The sequence below is a fragment of the Barbus barbus genome (assembly GCF_936440315.1).
Source record: "Barbus barbus genome assembly, chromosome: 42".
NCBI classification, from domain to species: domain Eukaryota; kingdom Metazoa; phylum Chordata; class Actinopteri; order Cypriniformes; family Cyprinidae; genus Barbus; species Barbus barbus.
In genome coordinates, this window is record NC_136720.1 from 24,666,427 (window position 1) to 24,686,471 (window position 20,045).

Below are 20,045 nucleotides of genomic sequence, written 5' to 3' on the forward strand. Positions count from 1 at the left end.
CAAATACTAGCATAATTTATTTTTACAGTTGAAATTTAATGTACTTTCATTACATTTCAATTTTTTATTATAGTATTTATTTATTTTTATTTTTTTCAGTAATAAGATTGTGCACAAATATTGATTAAATATACACACACACATTGATTTAAGATATATATATATATATATATATGTATGTATATAAGTATATAAAATGCAAACATTATCAAATATGAGTCAGACATGGTATATTATGTTGAACTTTAATATACCTTAATTGCCTGTAAAATAATGCATCTTTATATTATTGCAATTAGAATTATTTGTATTTTAGTAATAAGAATTTGTAGAAAATGAATAGAGATGAATTAATATGCAGAAAAAGTGTGTGTGTATATATAAACAAACAAATCTTAGTGGTCCGTTTGTCTTGAAACATGTTTTTTTGGGATCAAATGTGACATGACCAGTATTTTTTCCTTTCTTTGAGATTCATTTGGATATGGACATGTTAATATATCTTAAATACAAGTGTGTAAAATGTTGTTTATCCAGCTGCCCCTCCACCGACATCAGTGAAGCGCAGCACGTGAGGGGACGTCATCATCAGACAGACAGGAAGTGCCGCCCATCAGCTGTCCGACACACACAGCGAAGTCCAGGCCTCAGTTCAACATTAGTTCAAAGCATTCTTTTATAGTGATGATTATTTATATTCCTCGTTCTCTTGAGTTTCCTGAAGCATCTGTAGATGCCAGAGTTTTATTGTTTGACGCATCTGAGGTGCTATTAAACCCTCGGTGATGTACATTACAGCGCCCAGACTCACTGTCAACAGGAAGTGGAGCGTAAAAAGCCCATAAACGCACTGGTTTTATTCAGCCTGTAATCGTTGGCTTGTTTTATAAGGATTTTAATCAGTCGCTCCCGGTTTTACCTAGTGTTGGTCGACACGATTTTTAGTACTCATATCTTTTGCACTGTCCGACACCCATCGTTTCTTTTTTGATATCAGATGATTTGTGTATAAACGATGTACAACTATAAACTTTCAATAAGGTGCCACCGCACTGCTGCCGATGGACAGGATGTGTAAATGATCTGTATGTTGGATAGTCCGCAATAGCCACCACACTGTTCCCCGACACACTCATGAATGTTCCAGCTTACCTTTTATTTTTCTATGGCTGAGATATATTTAACTAGAGACGTGTACAGAGTATTAGAGTTTTAAGAAGAGTATTCCAGAGGTGGGCTTTAGTTTGAGGAGAATGGCACACGAGGAGCGAGCGTTTTAAAACAGTTGATAAAGCAATAAGCAGGGTTCGGTGTTCAACTTCGATGTATAAACTGTAAAGTTCATGATGTATATACTGTACACCATACAATGAGCAGAGCAGAGACGCAGAAGAGGTTATGTATCAGAGTCAATATGCAAATGTTCATATTTCATCTGTTTTATATCACGTGAAATAAATGTTGATGTTCTTATATATGAAAAGCTTTCTATTTCTCTTTTTTGTTGTCTGATTATTGGAGTTTGCACCTCATGAATGATTCTAAATAAAATAAGAAATACTTTATATTTTTAAGAATATTATGTACATGCATTCAATTATAAATTTTCTGTAAACTTTCTTAAAGATTTTATTTTTATGTATTTAATTTTATAAAAAATTGCATATGAAATACACATTTTCTCTATAAAATATGAAATGCATATATAATATGCAATGTTTAACTTAAAATTTTAAAAAATGCAGTGGTGTGAAAAAGTGCTTGCCCCCTAAACCTAATAACTAGTTGGGCCACCCTTAGCAGCAACAACTGCATTCAAGTGTTTGTGATAACTTGCGATGAGTCTGTTACAGCGCTGTGGAGGAATTGTCCACTCATCTTGGCAGAATTGTTGTAATTCAGCCACATTGGAGGGTTTTCGAGCATGAACCGCCTTTTTAAGGTCATGCCACAGCATCTCAATAGGATTCAGGTCAGGACTTTGACTAGGCCACTCCAAAGTCTTCATTTTGTTTTTCTTCAGCCATTCAGAGGTGGATTTGCTGGTGTGTTTTGGATCATTGTCCTGCTGCAGAACCCAAGTTCGCTTCAGCTTGAGGTCACGAACAGATGGCCGGACATTGTCCTTCAGGATTTTTTGGTATACAGCTGAATTCATGGTTCATTTATCACAGCGAGTCTTCCAGGTCCTGAAGCAGCAAAACAGCCCCAGACCATCACACTACCACCACCATATTTTACTGCTGGTATGATGTTCTTTTTCTGAAATGCTGTGTTACTTTTACGCCAGATGTAACGGGACACACACCTTCCAAAAAGTTCAACTTTTGTCTCGTCAGTCCACAGAGTATTTTCCCAAAAGTCTTGGGGATCATCAAGATGTTTTCTGGCAAAACTGATACGAGCCTTTATGTTCTTTTTGCTCAGCAGCAGTTTTCGTCTTGGAACTCTGCCATGCAGGCCATTTTTGCCCAGTCTCTTTCTTATGGTGGAGTCATGAACACTGACCTTAACTGAGGCAAGTGAGGCCTGCAGTTCTTTAGATGTTGTTGTGGGGTCTTTTGTGATCTCTTGGATGAGTCGTCACTGCGCTCTTGGGGTAATTTTGGTCGGCCGACCACTCCTGGGAAGGTTCACAACTGTTCCATGTTTTCTCCATTTGTGGATAATGGCTCTCACTGTGGTTCGCTGGAGTCCCAAAGCTTTAGAAATGGCTTTATAACCTTTTCCAGACTGATAGATCTCAATTACTTTCTTTCTCATTTGTTCCTGAATTTCTTTGGATCTCAACATGATGTGTAGCTTTTGAGGATCTTTTGGTCTACTTCACTTTGTCAGGCAGGTCCTATTTAAGTGATTTCTTGATTGCGAACAGGTGTGGCATTAATCAGGCCTGGGTGTGGCTAGAGAAACTGAACTCAGGTGTGATAAACCACAGGTTGTTTTCCCTTCATAAAAAAAAAACCTTCATTTAAAAGCTGCATGTTGTGTTTTCTTGTGTTATCCTTGATTAATGTTTCGGATCATCAAACAAATTTAAATATTAAAGTGTGACAAACATGCAGTAAAATAAAAAATCAGCCAACACGTTTTCACACCACTGTATATATTTTTATTTAGCAAAATTAGGAAATTATTCATTAAAATATCTATACAATTCTATCTAAATTATATATAAAAATGTTTTAATTGAATAAATTTGTTATATAAAGTATGTGCTTTAGGGCATTGTGTGTGTGTGTGTGTGTGTGTGTGTGTGTGTGTGTGTGTGTAAACATTTTGATTAACTACAAATATTGGAAATATTTTAATTTTATTAAGATATTGTGAAGTACATGTTAAAATATATATTAAAATTATATATTTATTAATTTAAAATTATGAAAATTTTTTAGAAAAACATTTTAAAAATATTAGAATGTACTTTATTTTAATACATTTACTTTTTATTTTGCTTAACAATTGTATAATTTTATGTATAAAAATTCATATACTTTTGGTATTTTTTTCTCCTTTTGTTATTAATACAAAAAGTTTAGGACAAGGACATATTGTACCACTTAAAAGTTTTAGATGTATTTCTGATGAACTATTGTAGGTGGTTAATTACGGAGCTGTAATAATGAAGGCGCTGGAGACGCAGCTGCTAGTCATTAGATTTTTTCTGCCAATGTTTTTGCGTGTGTGCGCGTGCGTGCGTGCGTGTGTGTGTGCGTGTCTGTGTAGAATAGAGTTGTTTTCATTATATGAAGCTTTACAAAGAACACTCTCCGAAAACTATACAATTAAATACAGGACAAAAACATGCTTTTGGAATTTAGTACTTCTATTTATATTAACGTACGAAGCGTAGGATTCTTATTTGATTAAACCGTTAATTAGGTGTTTTGTCACCATCTGCTGGCTTGATGCAGTACTGCACCACAGTGTAGCGCCCTCTGCTGCTCATATTGTGTAAAACCACGAATCATTGCTCATCAACGATCATATAATTATCAGTGTTTCATAAGTGTGCACCCTCTCGGTAAAAATATAAAATGTAATAAAATGCTTATTTATTATTTGGGCTCAAAATGCTCCAAACACAGTTAATGCGTGCTCTGGGTTTTGATTCTCGCCATAAACAGGAAACTGACGCCATCTAGTGGTGTTTTCCAGGAAGAGATGTTTAAATGTCAGAAAGGTTCATCTGACTCAGATTTTCTGTGATAATAGGGTAAATTACGAGTCTGGAAACCCCCTCCTGAGACACACGAGAAAAGCTGCAGATAAAAGTGTCTAACCCAACAATAAGACCAGAATCAGAGGAAAACCTGGAGCTAAATACAGCACCACTCGCTCTCAGAAAACCACCTGCACTTCCGCTGCAGTTTCTGCCTATTACTCGGGTTTTCTTTGTTTTTATTTGTATTTTTTTACTAATTAATACATAAAATGCATCTCACTTTTGTTATATATGTTATAATAAAGTGCAACAATGTTATACAAATGCTTTCATTAAATGTCACGTGGTGTAACCATGAGTGTACAACCTAATATTATTTGAAATAAAATTTCCAAAAGAATATATATATATATATATATATATATATATATATATATAAATAACAAATATGATTTTATATATATATATATATATGTGTGTGTGTGTATCATATTTAACAGGTAGAATCAATTTATTGTGCAAAAATAATAATAATAATAATAATAATGTTAAAGTAAAATACCTGTTTCAAAGTATCTCATGTATGAATTAATAAATTTATACTTGTTTTAGTTAAATGTTTAATCTTTTATTTCAGTCAGCTTTTGAACAAGCTTTCAAATAACTAAAGAATGTCATATTTGCATCTGAATATATCTTTATTGTGTTTTATAACACTATTAAAGTGAAAAATTAGTTTGAAATTGAAATTATTTTTTTTAAATTAATGGAAACTTTTAATCTATATCTTGTATAATATGTGACCCATTTGAACAACTTTAAAGGCGATTTTCTCAATATTTTGATTTTTTTGCACCCTCAGATTCTCAAATAGTTTTTATCTCAGCCAAATATTCTCCTATCATGACAAACCATACATCAATGGAAAGTTTATTTATTCAATCTCAAATTGACTCTTTTGACTGGTTTTGTGGTCCAGGGTCACGTGACTGTGGCGAGCACGTGGAAGCATTCATAATAAGCGTGACGTCACACTCGCTCCTCCCCGCGCGCGCCCCCGATCAGCCTCCAGCAGTTCAGCTTCACGATCCGGTCGCCGAAAGCCTCCGCGTTTCATCTGTTTCCCGTCGCTTAAACCCGGCCAGATCGCGCGCAGACGAGCGGAACCGATGGCTGCGATGACTTTTGACGGTTGCGAGCAAGAGTCGCCGAAGCCGAGCGAACAAAACGGCGACGGGAGTGAGTCGGGCCTGCGCGCCGCCGATCCGGATCCGGCCGTTAAGATGGACGCAGCGGACACCGACGAGAAGCCCAACGGATGCCAGTCTACGGAGCAAAAAACGGAGGAAGCCACGCTGGGAGACGGCGGCAACGACGAGGACGGCGAGACCGAAGCGGAGCCGGAGAAAGAGCCGCAGAAGAGCCCCGGCGGCGCGGACGGAGCGGCGGAGCGGATGAAGGGAGAACAAAGGGAGGAGGAGAGCGCGGAGAAAAACGGCTTTAACGGCGGAATGAAGAGGCGAGCGAGTCTGGAGGTGATGAGCTCATCCTCGGATGGAGAGCCGCTCAGCCGCATGGATTCAGAGGACAGGTGTGTGCGCAACCGATCATCGGTTTAACCGATATATTCAGTTTAAAGGGATAAGTTAGTTCACGCAGAAATGAAAATTCAGTCATTAATCGCTCAATTAATGTCGTTCCAAACCCTTAAGACCTCGACCCTGCACCACAAAACCAGTCATAAGGGTCAGGTTTATGAAATTGATATTTATACATCATCTGAAAGCTGATGCATGGTTTGTCAGGATATGACAATATTTAGCTGAGATACAACTGTTTGAAAATCTGGAATCTGTGCAAAAAAAAAAAAAAATTCTTAGCAATGCATATTACTAGCAGCTAATCAAAATTTCAGTTTTGATTTATGGTAGGAAATTTGCTAAATAGCTTCATGGAACATGATCTTTACTTAATATGCTAATAATGATTGTTGGCATTAAAGAAAAATCTATAATTTTTACCCATACAATGCATAGTTAGCTATTGCTGCAAATATACCTGTGCTATTTATGACAGCTTTTGTGGTCCACAGTTGCAAATCAAGATATTTTTGATGAAATCTGAGAGCTCTCTGACCCTGCATAGACAGCAACACAACTGAAATAATAATATGAAAAATAACTATATTACTAACAGTAATTCACGTAATATTCATGAGGCTTATTGTATAGTCTTATGGTAATCTATTTTCTGTTTACTTAGGTATTCTGGCAAAAAGCAGAAATGAAACCAATAATATCTGTTCTGTCAATATGTGGTGTAAAAAAAGAACAGAAAAAAAATCAATAATCAGAAGACATATTTTATACTACTATATTAATTAATTTTCAAAAAGCAGAAATTGCATAATATCTGTCCTGAAAATATGTGGCGTATTGTATAGTCTTAAGGTCATTTATTTACTGTTCTGTATTGTATCAAAAGCAGAAGTTAAGCAAACAATATTGTTTGCAATATATATATATATATATATATATATATATGCATATTATGTGTTTGCAATATATACAATATATGTATTTTTTGCAAATACATGATGTAAGCATCAAAAATGTACAAAAAAAATCCTAATATTCATAAGGCATGTTGTAGTCTTTAGTCATTTATTTGCTGGTAGTTATTTGTCAAAGCGGAAATTAAACTGTATGTGTTATGAAAATATGTGGTATGACCATAAACAAGTACAAAAACAACCATAATGTACAGGTGCATCTCAGAAAATTAGAATATTGTGAAAGTTCATTTTTTCTTGTAACTCATTTCAAAAAGTGAAACTTTCATATATTTTAGATTCATTACATGTAAAGTAAAACATTTCAAAAGTTTTTTGGTTTTAATTTGGATGATTAGAGCTTACAGCTCATGAAAGTAAAAAATCAGTATCTCAAAATATTTACAGTATCTTAGAATATTTACATTTGAGTTTCAATAAATGACCATCCCTACAGTATAAATTCCGGGTATCTCTTGTTCTTTGAAACCACAATAATGGAGAAGACTGCTGACTTGGCAATGGTCCAGAAGACGAACATTGACGAGCTTCACAAGGAGTGGACTGAAGCTGGAGTCAGTGCATCAAGAGTCTCCACGCTCAGACGTCTTCAGGAAAAGGGCTACCAAGCCACTTCTGAACCAGAGGCAACGTCAGAAGCATCTTACCTGGGCTGTGGAGAAAAATAACTGGACTGTTGCTCAGTGGTCCAAAGTCCTCTTTTCAGAAGAAAGTAAATTTTGCATTTCATTTGGAAATCAAGGTCTGGAGTCTGGAGGAAGACTGGAGAGGCACAGAATCCATGTTGCTTGAAGTCCAGTGTGAAGTTTCCACAGTCAGTGATGATTTGGGGTGCCGTGACTTCTGCTGGTGTTGGTCCACTGTGTTTTATCAAGTCAATGCAGCCGTACCAGGAGATTTTTAGAGCACTTTATTCTTCCATCTGCTGATAAGCTTTATGGAGATGCTGATTTCCTTTTCCAGCAGGACTTTAGCACCTGCCCACAGTGCCAAAACCACTTCCAAGTGGTTTGCTGACCATGATATTACTGTGCTTGATTGGCCAGCCAACATGCCTGACCTGAAGCCCATAAGGAATCTATGGGATATTTTCAAGAGAAAGATGAGAAACAGTGGATCCAACAATCCAGACGAGCTGAAGACTCAATAGTTCATCAGCAGAGCTACAGGCTGATCGCTTCCATGCCATTCCTCACTGATGCTGGAGTTTGTGCTAAAGGAGCACCGACCAAGTATTGAGTGCAGAAATGAACATACTGTAAAGAACTTGAACTTTTCTGTTTGGCAAATTCTTTTTTTGATTGATTTTAGGAAATATTCTACTATTTTGAGATACTGATTTTGACTTTCATGAGCTGTAAACTCTAATCGTCAAAATTAAGTGTTTTACTTTACATGTAATGAATCTAAAATATATGAAAGTTTAACTTTTTGAAATAAGTTGCAAGAAAAAATGAACTTTTTCACTATATTCTAATTTTCTGAGATGCACCTGTATTTTAACTAATTTCTAATTTGTCTAATTTGAACTGTCTTGCCCTTTTCTCACTTTAGTTACTAATTAATCCAGAGTATTTCTGTACCATAAAACTTATTTAAATGTCTTTGTCACTGAAACACAAGGATGTGTTTAGTCAGAATGACTTGGTGATGCTCACATTCATTGTATGAAAGACAGATCCAGTGAAAGTGAGATTCAGCCACAGTCACCATTCAAGTCATTTCAGAACTTAAAGAATCATTTATCCATCAGGGTGAAGCACAGACAGCAGTTATTGGCCTGTTTTTGCCTTATCAAGTCAAGTGCTTTGCTTTGAACTGCTTTGACGTTATACGGCGTGCTCAGACCCATGAGACCTTTCGCCATCTTTCCAGATCTCCGGGGTAATGTGGGTGCGGTTGTGCGTGTGTTTTATGGCACTTTCTGCTGAGGCGCTGGATATCATCTGCCTTTATCATGCCAGGGAGGCTCTTTTATTATTTGTCTTACTCTAAAGGCACGAGAAAATGGATTCCTCGTCGTTCGTCACGCTGTAGACTGCCTGGCTTGCAGCACATGGGAAATCTCCATAGACTATCCGCAGGCACGGTGGAACGAATCCACGGTGAACACAATGTATCAGGTCAGCCCAGGGGTGGAGGCAGGAGAAAGAGGGAATGTGTGTGTGTGGATGGGAATCCCTGCTCTGTGCCAAACGTGCTGCTTTGTGGAGCCTTCACTGGGAATAAAGCTCTTAAAATCCAAGCGGAGGCCCTGAGCCCTGCTGTTCGGGCAGCTGGAGGGGTTGTATGACCCAGACCACACGACAACTGGCGGATAAGACAAGATGTGCTTTTAAACTGTAGCTCAGGTCTCATTTGGAAATGTTCCACAAGTAGTCCAGGTTATTCATCAGAAACAGGTGCAGAAATTATATTTCTATTAAAGTGATAGTTCACCCAAATATGATAATTCCACCCTCAAATTATTCCAAATCTGTATGGGTTTCTTCTTTTGAACACACAAGATTTTGGTGACCAAAGAGTTGATTGTAGCCATTGATCTCCATAGCATGGGAAAAAAACTACTATGGAAGTCAATAGCGACCATTAACTGTTCAACAGAAGAAACTCATACAGGTTTGGAACAACATGAAGGTGACTAAATGACAATGTTTTATTTTTGGGTGAACTATTCCTTTAAGTGGTAATATTTGCCCACTTGCATCATTTTGTAATGTAAACACATCTGATTGGCTGTTGCATTAATGCACTCAACGTGTGCAATTGGTTATAATGCTGCAAAAACAAAGAAATCTTTGATTCGATGTGAGCAGGTCTAAATGTAATAACGCAGTCGACACTTTCATTCAATTTCACCTTAATCACAACAGTCGTAATACGTTTTGTTTAATTGTACACATTAATTTTTAGTCTCCATATGTTTAATTTGGGGTGCATTTTGGTGGCATTTATAATTTTCAGCCCTGATCACAAATCATTTTGATAATTTGTTATATTCTCAATTATAATATTGATTTTTCATAAAAGTGCCATGTAACATACTGTTTCAGACCCTTGGAGCACAAAAGGAGATTTTAGGTGGAGTTGCACCGTTCTTTGTGGACTGGGTCATATAATGAGCTTTGCCTGAGGAACAGACCTAAATTGTATGTTGTTGTTGTCATAATATAAAAATGACCGGTTTGATGTCGGTGCCAGTACACCAGGTGTGCCAGTTTTTATATGTGAAAGTGCAAATGAGTTTTGAGAGATCCTGTGCAGGGGAACTCCGCTGGATGGGACGTTTGAGTAAAAGCAGGTGTTAATTGTTTGCTCGTCATCTTCAACCAGTTTTGAAATGAAATCTCTCACGTACATTCGTAATGTCTGACGGCTCCTGCACGTCAGCCTAAAGAATTAAAAGACCCACATGTGTCGAGGTTTTAACCCACTTTGTAGTCTGTCAGATGAGTACCGTAACCAGCTGTTTCTGCTTTCAGAGAAAAAAAAACAAAAAAACTTGTGCTAATATCTGTCAGATGTCAGACGCTCAAATACAACTGTTTAGTGACCCAACGAATGCATATAAGTCTAAAATATTAATGCATTTCACGTAAGTATTTATTTTTAGTGGAGATGAACAAGTCAAGCATTACTATTGCTCATACTTTTGGAAATTGATTTGAATAAGTCCCTGATGCAAAATATTGAACTTTAGCGCATGCACCATTTATGTGCATTCTTCAGATAATGTAAAAATCCAGTTGGAGGATTTTCATCAAAATAATCACTGACGTAGCTGTGGGTTTTGCAGCTGTAAACACTGTCACTTCATCAGTAGTCAGACTGGCAGTTGGAGTTTGTCTCTGTGATTACCCAGCATCCTGTTCTCTGGCACATCCTGGGATTTAGTGTCAGTTGTGGGCAGTGAAGTCTGAAAGGAACCAACAGATGGAAGTGTGTGTGAGCCCCTCCTCTCCCCTCAGGAGCCATTCAGTCACATTCACTGGAGTTCATGGTGTTTTACTGCGGCAGTTTACCGCTGTCCTCTTCCGCACTGCACAGCTGCATGCTCCAAAGATCACCATTACAGCATTTGTGTGCCACGGTTAGGCGGTCGCCCTGCTGCACTGGCCTTATTTACCGTACACAAAGGTTAATGATGGTTAACGTGGGAGCTGCATTGCAGGTTTACCACAAAAAATCAAGATAAAGTTTCTGTTGTAGTCGTTCTACTCAATCAGTTGCTCCTCACTTGTTTTTTTGTGTGTGTTGTACTGCTTATCAGTGCCACAACCTGTCATTTTCAATCTCATTATGTCCATCTTTTTATCTGTGATTTTGTGCATGTGGATGATATTTTAGTGGATATTCATTACTACAGTGAGATTAAATCTAGAAAACATTGTTAAAGGGCATTAAAATGTTTCTACCTAAAGTAATTACTAATAGTACTTTTGACGTTGAAATATCAGCGCAAACTTCAAGATTACGGAACATAAACACACATTGGTGCCCCTCTAAACTAAATAGATGTCGGAATGAATTTGGTTTTCTTTGTACAAAGTCATTGTTTCTGTGTGTTTCAGTATCAGCAGCACTCTCATGGACATGGAGAGCATCGCATCCAGCGGTCGTTCAACCCCATCTATGATGAACGGGCACGGCGGGGTGTCGTCTTCCTCCTCCACTAAGGGCTCATCTTACCCCTGCTGCTGGGATCAGTGCCACATGCTGTTCAACACCAGCCCGGACCTGGCCGAACACATCCGCGGCGTGCACGTGGACGGACAGCGCGGCGGGGTCAGTATGTGTGTGTGTGCATGCTCGTTTTATGCCCCAAAAAGCATTTAAGCCATGTTAAATGTGGCCCTGCATTAGAAGCAAACACGTTTTTTAAAGCAAATCATTTTACAAAAAGATGTTTGGCATGTTTGAAATGCCCAGATGCTTTTTGAGACATGTATAGAGTGAAATTCTTGCATTGCTCACTGTTTGCACGCAGGTTTTCGTGTGTCTTTGGAAAGGCTGTAAGGTGTATAACACACCGTCCACCAGTCAGAGCTGGCTGCAGAGACACATGCTGTCACACAGTGGAGACAAACCATTTAAGGTCGGCCTCATGGCGCACACACACACACACACACACACATGCAAACAATTTATTTCATTTTTGTATTTTTTTAGCTTCTATTTTATTTAATTGTAATCGGTAAAAAAAAAAAACTTTTTAATTAGTTTTTTTTTTATTTTTTGTAGTTTCTATTTTATTTCATTGTATTTTATTCAATTTAAATTACTTAAATCTTAAAAAAAAAAAACTTAAACCTCAAGATTTTAAAATAATTGCAAATGTAAAAGTACTTAACCTTCAAACCTCAAGATCTTAACACTATTTCAGGCTTAAATTTTTCAAACTTGCAGCTTGTTAAACCGTTTTAAATATTCAGACTAGGTTTTCTAGTCGATTTAATTCTTTTTTTTTTTTTTTTTTTTTTTTTTAGTAAAATATTATTATTATTGTTAGATTTTTTTTTTAACAGGTTCTTTATTTAATGCAATTCTGAAGCACAACTTTAAATTGTCTTACTGGGTCAGTCTCACACATCAGGCCACATTTCAACAAAATATCAAAATTGGGAGGGAGTGTTCATTTAGATTTTTATGACATCAATAATAAATTAGAATTTTAAGAAAAAAAATTCTCTTCTCATTCGTTTGATTTGGAGGTAAAATCATGTTCTTGACATATTTTGTATAATGCATTGTATGAGTTCGTACTGTTATACAAGTGTAACCTTGCATATGGCTGCATGTAATTACAACCCAGCGTTGCTAAGAGTTTATGTGAGTTGTTTTTTATTTGCTGTAATTGCTCTGACCAATGTCTGTCTCTGTGAAGTGTGTGGTGGGTGGTTGCAATGCCACCTTCGCCTCCCAGGGGGGGCTAGCGCGCCACGTACCGACTCACTTCAGCTCCCAGAATTCCTCCAAACTCTCAAGCCAAACCAAGGTGAAGGAAGAGTCGCCTTCCAAAGCGGGCATCAACAAACGGAGGAAGCTCAAGTACAAACGGCGGCGGACGTTGCGTAAGTTATCAGTATAACTTCAATCCTTGTTTAATCCCGCTCTCTAACTACATTCTGTTTCTTCCCACCAGCACGACTTCACGACTTTTTTGATGCTCAGACGATGGATGCAATCCGTCATCGCGCCATCTGCCTCAATCTAGCCACTCATATTGAGAGCCAAGGCAAAGGCCACAGTGTTGTGTTTCACAGTACGGTGGGTACTACCAACACTTAATCATGCTACTATACATGCTACTATATTAGCTACTAGAATGATACTCATACTGTTTCTGTGTAGAATACCTAAATTTAATGATTTGTTATTGATCAAGCCACCAAATATTAATATAATGAGGTCACGTGACAAAATCATTGCATACTATTGTTTGCTGAACTTTGTATTGCATACTGAATACTGTTTCAAATACTTGTTTGTTTGTAGTAGAAACAGTAAGGAGTATTCTAATACTCATATATTGATTTCTTTTCCCAATCAGTGTCTTCCTCAGTGTATTCTTGTTTTATAGAAGAAAAATAGTAAGCATTAGTATGCAGTGCAGTATTATTCTATTCCAAACGCAGCCCATGTCGTTAGTTTCTGTTCTGAATTAGTTTCTTTTTATATGCTATACCATCTTATCAGCACATTCACTTTCCATAATCCTTTCTAAGGAACTCTGAGCTGAAGTAAGACATGCTTGGGCTCTCACAGTCCAGTTAGTCTGGGCCGCTGCTCCCCTGTGTCTTTAATTAAACAGTTAATGAGCTGCGGCCAGCGCACAGGCCCTCGTCTTTACGGCCACAGTCACGGCCTCGTCATCTGCTCCCATAACCCCATGAAAACCGTCCAATTTAACCAGCAAGCACACAGCCAGTATGTAACATGGAATAAACCCATAAACAAGATCTTATGCATTTCTTCTTTGTGTGTAATTGAGCAGGTGATCGCCAGGCGGAAGGAGGATTCTGGGAAAGTGAAGGTGCTGCTTCATTGGATGCCGGAGGACATGTGAGTATATGAAAGCGCACTGATCACCTCAGAGCCCTGTGCTAAATGTCAGCCGTTTATGAGTCACGGGCCACATGAGGGCGGCCTTACGCACTGATGCTTCAAAACACACACACACAGGCACACACGTACGTATGACCTGAAATACGTGACAGACTGATAGTTCTGGGGCTCCTTAAGTCACATTAGCTGCCTCAAAAACGCATACAGACTGATCTGTAGCTGGCTGTGTAGATATTATTAATCCCAAAGGAGAAGTTTAGCATTCCTCCCTGAAGCGTGTCTGTGTCCTACTCTGCAGAGAGATACAGATGAGCGCTGTGCAAAAAGTAGGGGTAGTATACTGCGTACCGGTTCTTGACGCGTACGGCCCTATGATTTCATACAATGAAGCGCGCCTGACGCTCGCTCTGATTTCAGCATCTGCCATCTCAATGAGAACATGAATACATAAACGACATCACCAGAACTGCTCTGAGAGTCACTTCACAAGCATTGTACCGTTTCATTCGAGCAAAACCAGTGTCGTATCATATAGCTACACACACAGAAATGTAAAGGTATTCAAGCAACCCGTCAAAATAAAACTTTATCTTAAAGACATTGTGCCAGAAATATATTACTATTATTTAGTAGTGTGTGTGGTACTATTACTACTGTTGAAAAAAAAAAAAAATTCTTTATTTTTAAAGAAATAATCTCACAATATTTCTACCATATTTTAATTTTAACAATATAAAATGTTTAAATTTCAGAAATTAAAATAAATAAAATTTGGGTGAAACTTGTATACTGTTTTTCATACTTTTATTACTTGCGAAAAAATTTGAAACTCAATTTTAAATAAATATAAAGAATGGCATTGATTTTTGTACATTTTTATTTTTGTTTGACTTTAATAAAAATAGTATGTTTTTTAATTAGCATGTTTTTGTGTTTTGCTTTGGTACCGAGAACTGTGGATTTTCACTGGTATCGGTACCGAATACTGATATTTTGGTACCGTGACAACACTAGTCTATATAGTATGAGTGTTATTGTAATGTGACTTACCAGCTTTAGTTGGCATCAGCTTCGCTGCCATTCATAAATCTCTTTTGGCCTCGTGGGATAATAAAGTGCCCTTATGCACATTTCTGAATTTCTGTGAAAAAGTAGGTCATCTGGGTACTTTTTGCCTACTGTTTTATGAATACTATGAATTTGGACATACCACTATCTTTCACGTGTTTTAGTAAGGAAATATGCGTATTTGAAAAATATTACACTACATTTATTAAATGACCTTTATTTAATTGGTGTCGAGTTCTCATCCCATTATTAACTGATTGTTATGCAGAGTCGTTTTGCATAAAAACATTGCCGTTCTGATCAAATAATGAGACCCAGAGGGAATTGTGGTTGATGCTGCTTCTGTTTCATTCATCACACTTGAAATAGAAGGTCGGTGCATTGTGGGATACAGTATCTGACCCAGTGTGCTCTTTATACAAGATATTTTGGCCAGCCAAGTGTTGGTCATTGGGGAATTTTAATGCTTACAGAAACTTTCTTATCTTAGATAATGTGCCAACATGTCGTTTCTTCCCATTTTCACACGTGATCACTTTTCTCTTCTTCCTGTCTCACTAAATCCATTTTTTGTTTCTCTTCTGTTGTCTTCAGTCTTTTTTCCCCTCTTCATGAAGCTTATTTTCAGTTTAACCTCCATGTCTTCTGTCTCTATGTTCAGAGGTGCATCAGATCCACCTGAGCACTGCGATTCAGATCAGTTCCCAGTTCTACGCGGTAAATGTCCACATTGATGTCAGATTGAAGAGCGCTAGCCTGTGTGAAACACCACCCACCTGGAAACAAACTCGCTTTCCATTGAAGTTTGTCCAAGATAAATACTTTTTAAAGGGTATCCACTCGCTCTCAACATTTCCATGGCTTAGACAAGAGGCCTTTGAGCACCCGTAACCGTCCTCAGGTTTCCACTCTAATTTGACCGTTTTTAGTGTAAATGCAGTGAATTACGAGCTGCTTACTTTAATCTTGATGTGCAATTTAAACTGGTTTTAAATCCTAAACGACTTATTAGCAGCATGCCTCATTAACCATATGTCATTGAATTTACTGCAGCTAAAATGGTCCGTGTTGTGATAATTGATGCACTTGCATACCTGTACGCTCGTGCACACCTTCGCACGGGACTGTGTGCATGGGCACGCTGCTTTTCCGAGTCAGGCATCAATCTGAGCCGGAGGAATGTTTTGTCAGTTCAGCGATAACGCTGAAGAAGTTGCCGTCTCAGGAGACATTTAAAATGGATTTCTGGGTCACCACAACAAGCCCGAGCCAAACAAGGCTCCTCTGTGGAGGGGAAAAAAGGAAAACATTTTTAATCTTATTGTGGAATGCATGTTGGTGGAGAGGGTGGAATGAAGACCTGTGTGTCTGTGTGTTATCCGGCAAATGCTAATATTTATACGTAGTGTATATTTTAAAGCTATGATTGGAATTAGGAACGTGCATACTAGAGGTCGACCGATTGATCGGCCGATTTTGGCATTTTTTAATTAATCTGCATCGGCCGATTGTGCTGCAAATTAGGCCGATTAATATACAGGCACGTCTGCAAGCAACGCGAGATGCTGCCTCGTGCGGCAAGCAGATTGCGATTCCACTGGCACAACGGATAACCCTGTGATGTCCCCCTCTGCCTGCTAACCTTTTGAAGAGAGAACTACCTGGTAGGGCTGTGCAATTAATCGAAATCAAATTGCAATCACGATTTGAGACGTTCCGATTTGCTATTTTGCAAAGCCTGCGATGTGGATGCAAAGTTTGAAACAAATGTAAATTAAGTCTTTAACTGTTTGCTAATTTCACTTGGATGAAATTAAACACTCAGCACATTTTCCACTTGTTCTTAAAATCCCAAATACTTAAAAATGAATAAGTCAGCCCGTGTAACATCTAATACTTTAATAATTGACTAAAGAAATAGTTCTTTTATTTATAAAAAATAAACAAATCTTTTCTGTGAAATTCAGTAATTCTGTGAAGTACAGGTGTATCTCAATAAATTAGAATGTCATGGAAAAGTTCATTTATTTCAGTAATTCAACTCAAATTGTGAAACTCGTGTATTAAATAAATTCAATGCACACAGACTGAAGTAGTTTAAGTCTTTGGTTCTTTTAATTGTGATGATTTAGGCTCACATTTAACAAAAATAGCCTAAATTAATTCGTTTTGGCTTGTCGTTTATAGCTAGCTTCTTATATTTTTAATTCTTGTTCTTTTCTAAATACTGTTAATTGAAAGAATTTGTTGAGGGGAACTAAAATAGCCTAGCTATGTTTACAGTGTTTATTATAATGTTTGTAAACATTTTGCGTCGGCATTAGGCCTATTTCTGAATGAAATAATAAAATGCAACTTCTACGTGACTTTTCTCTCTCTGTCTCTGTCTTTAAAAAATTTAATTTTTTATACGCACAGCATATTTTAACCATGCAGCAAACCTTTTTAACTATTTCGATAAATTACTGAAAAAAAGAACATCCCTGAGATGAAGGGGGAAAAAAAAAGAAAGAAAGAAAATCGGCCAAACAAATCGGCATCATATATCGGCCATCGGCTGCCCTGATTTCTAAATATCGGCATCAGCATCAGTCAGAGAAAAACCCATATCGGTCGACCTCTAGTGCATACTGCTTACATATACTGTATGCACACTAGTATATTTTTCTGTAAGAACTGTCCTTGATCAAAAGGTTGCTGGTGTACATGATTGAACAAAACTTTAAGCAGTGTGATAGTCAAGATGGTGTTAATATGATAATCATGGTTAATATGCCTCATGATTTAATTACATCGGAAATTGACAGTCTAGCATGTTGCATTCTGGGACATCCTATGCGATGTGTCCTGGTTGTATTCTGCACGTTTTGACATATGTAGTATGTTGAGTGCATTGCATTATTCATCTTATGCAGTATATTCTGGTTGTTTAGGATTCAATATCCCACAATATATTGCTCAATATACTACGAAATCTGGACATCAGATATCGATTCTCGTATCGCATGGAGAAGGACAAATCAATATTTTGTCCCACCTCTAGTATGTAGTGAGCGCTGGTTGAATATGGCACATTTTCACACATGTAGTATGTTGAATGAATTGCTAGATCCCACAATGCGATCCTATGCAGTATCCTTTGGTTGTGTAGGATACTAGATCATGCAACGCAGTGTGCTCAGCATACTACAAAATATGGGACGTCATACATGGTATACTATGTCACATACTGCTCTTATTGACATGTAGTATGTTAAGTGCTTTGCATTATAGGATGTAGTATCCTATGCAGTGTGCTCTGGCTGTGTACTATGCTATATTCCAAAATGAAGTGTGCTTGGTGTACTACATGGTATAGTCACATTTTGACATACAGAACATCATTAAAGTGTACTATGCTGTATACTGCTTATTTTGACAGTTATTAGTATGTTAAGGCCATTGAATTATACTATAGTATGTGTAGTACCCATGCAGTGTACTACAAAATCTGGGACACTGGGATAGGTGTACTACAAAAGCTGGGACATTGTTTATAGTATATTCACATTTTGACATACAGAACATTTGCATACTATGTACAAAACGCATGCTGTATGCTACTTCATTGCTGAATGCATTCTGTCAAAAAATGGCCCATATTAAATGTTTCTTTGTCTTTCTGATGTGCACAGACTTCCAGATGCCTGGGTCAGCGAGAGCGACCGTCCCCAGCTGAAGACCAAAGTGGTCCACCTCTCCCAGCTTCCTCAGGACACGGCGGTTCTGTTGGACCCCAACATCTACAGGTGATCTACATTAGCAGCTCACTCAAACTTTACCCGTACCGTTAAGAGCGAAGGAGCTGTCGACTTCCAAGCGTTTGGGCCACAAAAGCAACTGAAGATGCTTTATGAATTTCTCCAGCAGATGGTGCTGGCGTCACTGCATCCAGAACCCAAACATGCGCTCCCAAACTCACGTGGGTGGGAGACCAATAACCTTCGATCTAAGACTACGTTAATTAATCAAAGCTGACGATACAATCGGCCTGAGTCACAGATACTCTAAACTCACCTTTGACCTTCTCCCACAGATGTACACGATGATTCCAGAATTGTTTCCCTCGTTAAAGCTGCTATTAATCGATCGTAATACATCATTTCTTTGTTTATTGGCCTGCAATAGGAGTTTGTTTACACAGACCCTCGCACTGGCGTGGAATGTGATGCATTCTGAGCATGTGGTCAAGGTGAACGCTTTGTGGGTGGAGCGCATGTATTCATGCATGTTAATGACAGCATGGATGTCTTCAGCTCCCCACGCGGCGCTAAATAACAGGACGGGTGCCCGTCATCTTCAGGACTCTGGCGTGCTCTGATGAGCATCTTTATGCATCATTTTGCCGTACAGAAATGCAATTGGAAATGACGTGGTTGTGCGTTTGTGTGTGTGTGTGCGTCGTACTAAAGCAGGTTCTGCTTGTTTTCAGGATGTTTTTCTAGAAGACTGGGTGGGGAGGGCGGCTTCTGTCAGCGCCTGCTGACGAACCCAAACCGAAGTGGACGCGCGGATCTTTTGAGATGGGACTTCTTTTCCCTCTGCTTTTTTTTTTTTCCACTTTTTTTTTTTTTTCTTTTTTTTTGCTCCGATTCTGCCAAAGCATGCAGTGAAATTTTTAATGTGTGTTTTTATCCCTTGAAGAGAGAAAAAAAAAAAAGGCACAAAATTGTGAACTCTTGTCGGTGCTGGACTGTGGGAGGATGTGTTGTACACCACGGTTTTGATTTTCCCTGCGTCCTCAACTCTGCTGATTATCTTGTGCTTTTTTTCATCGAGAAAGTGCCCATGTAAATATTCCAGGAGAATTGTAATATATTTTTGTACTGTGGAAATTTTACTGTACTGTAGATAGATGTAATAAGCCACAAGCTGACAGAAAACATAATTGTACAGAATGTGATAGTTAATAGTTTTTGATGATGTGAATGCTTCCATAGACATTTTTGCGTGTTTTTCCTTTTTTTTTAAGTATGATATTTTTTCTTCTTTTCTGAACACACGCACAGACTCTTATAACTGCTGCTCCACCTACTGATGATGATGATGGGATGTTATCATCCTCCGTCTGCGCCATTTGTGCGTTCTGCTCAAGCCAAGGAGAGTGTAGACATCTCAACGTAATGGTGCTAAAGC

The 20,045-nt window shown here is 38.0% G+C and overlaps 2 protein-coding genes across 13 annotated transcripts in view; both read left to right on the forward strand.

Moving 5' to 3' along the window:
- Window positions 1-1,489, forward strand: part of LOC306861242 (pleckstrin homology domain-containing family A member 5-like) — a 169,892-nt gene extending 168,403 nt beyond the window's left edge. For 6 of the 12 annotated variants that reach the window (XM_079403403.1, XM_079403400.1, XM_079403404.1 and 3 more), the window contains one exon: window positions 538-1,479. The gene's annotated coding sequence lies outside the window, so the exon portion shown is untranslated. Of the gene's footprint in view, window positions 1-537 lie in introns of all 12 variants that reach the window. The other 6 variants (XM_079403405.1, XM_079403406.1, XM_079403408.1 and 3 more) reach the window with 2 other exon arrangements.
- A 3,729-nt stretch (window positions 1,490-5,218) lies between these two features.
- On the forward strand, window positions 5,219-18,662 carry LOC306861244 (zinc finger protein AEBP2-like; the record flags this gene model as incomplete). The annotated part of the gene is made up of 7 exons (XM_079403413.1): window positions 5,219-5,756; window positions 11,309-11,522; window positions 11,725-11,832; window positions 12,622-12,808; window positions 12,880-13,004; window positions 13,732-13,799; window positions 18,545-18,662. Exons 1-7 carry the CDS (start codon window positions 5,335-5,337, stop codon window positions 18,660-18,662), a joined length of 1,242 nt encoding a protein of 413 aa, XP_079259539.1. The 5' UTR covers window positions 5,219-5,334.
- Between the last annotated feature and the right edge of the window lie 1,383 nt (window positions 18,663-20,045).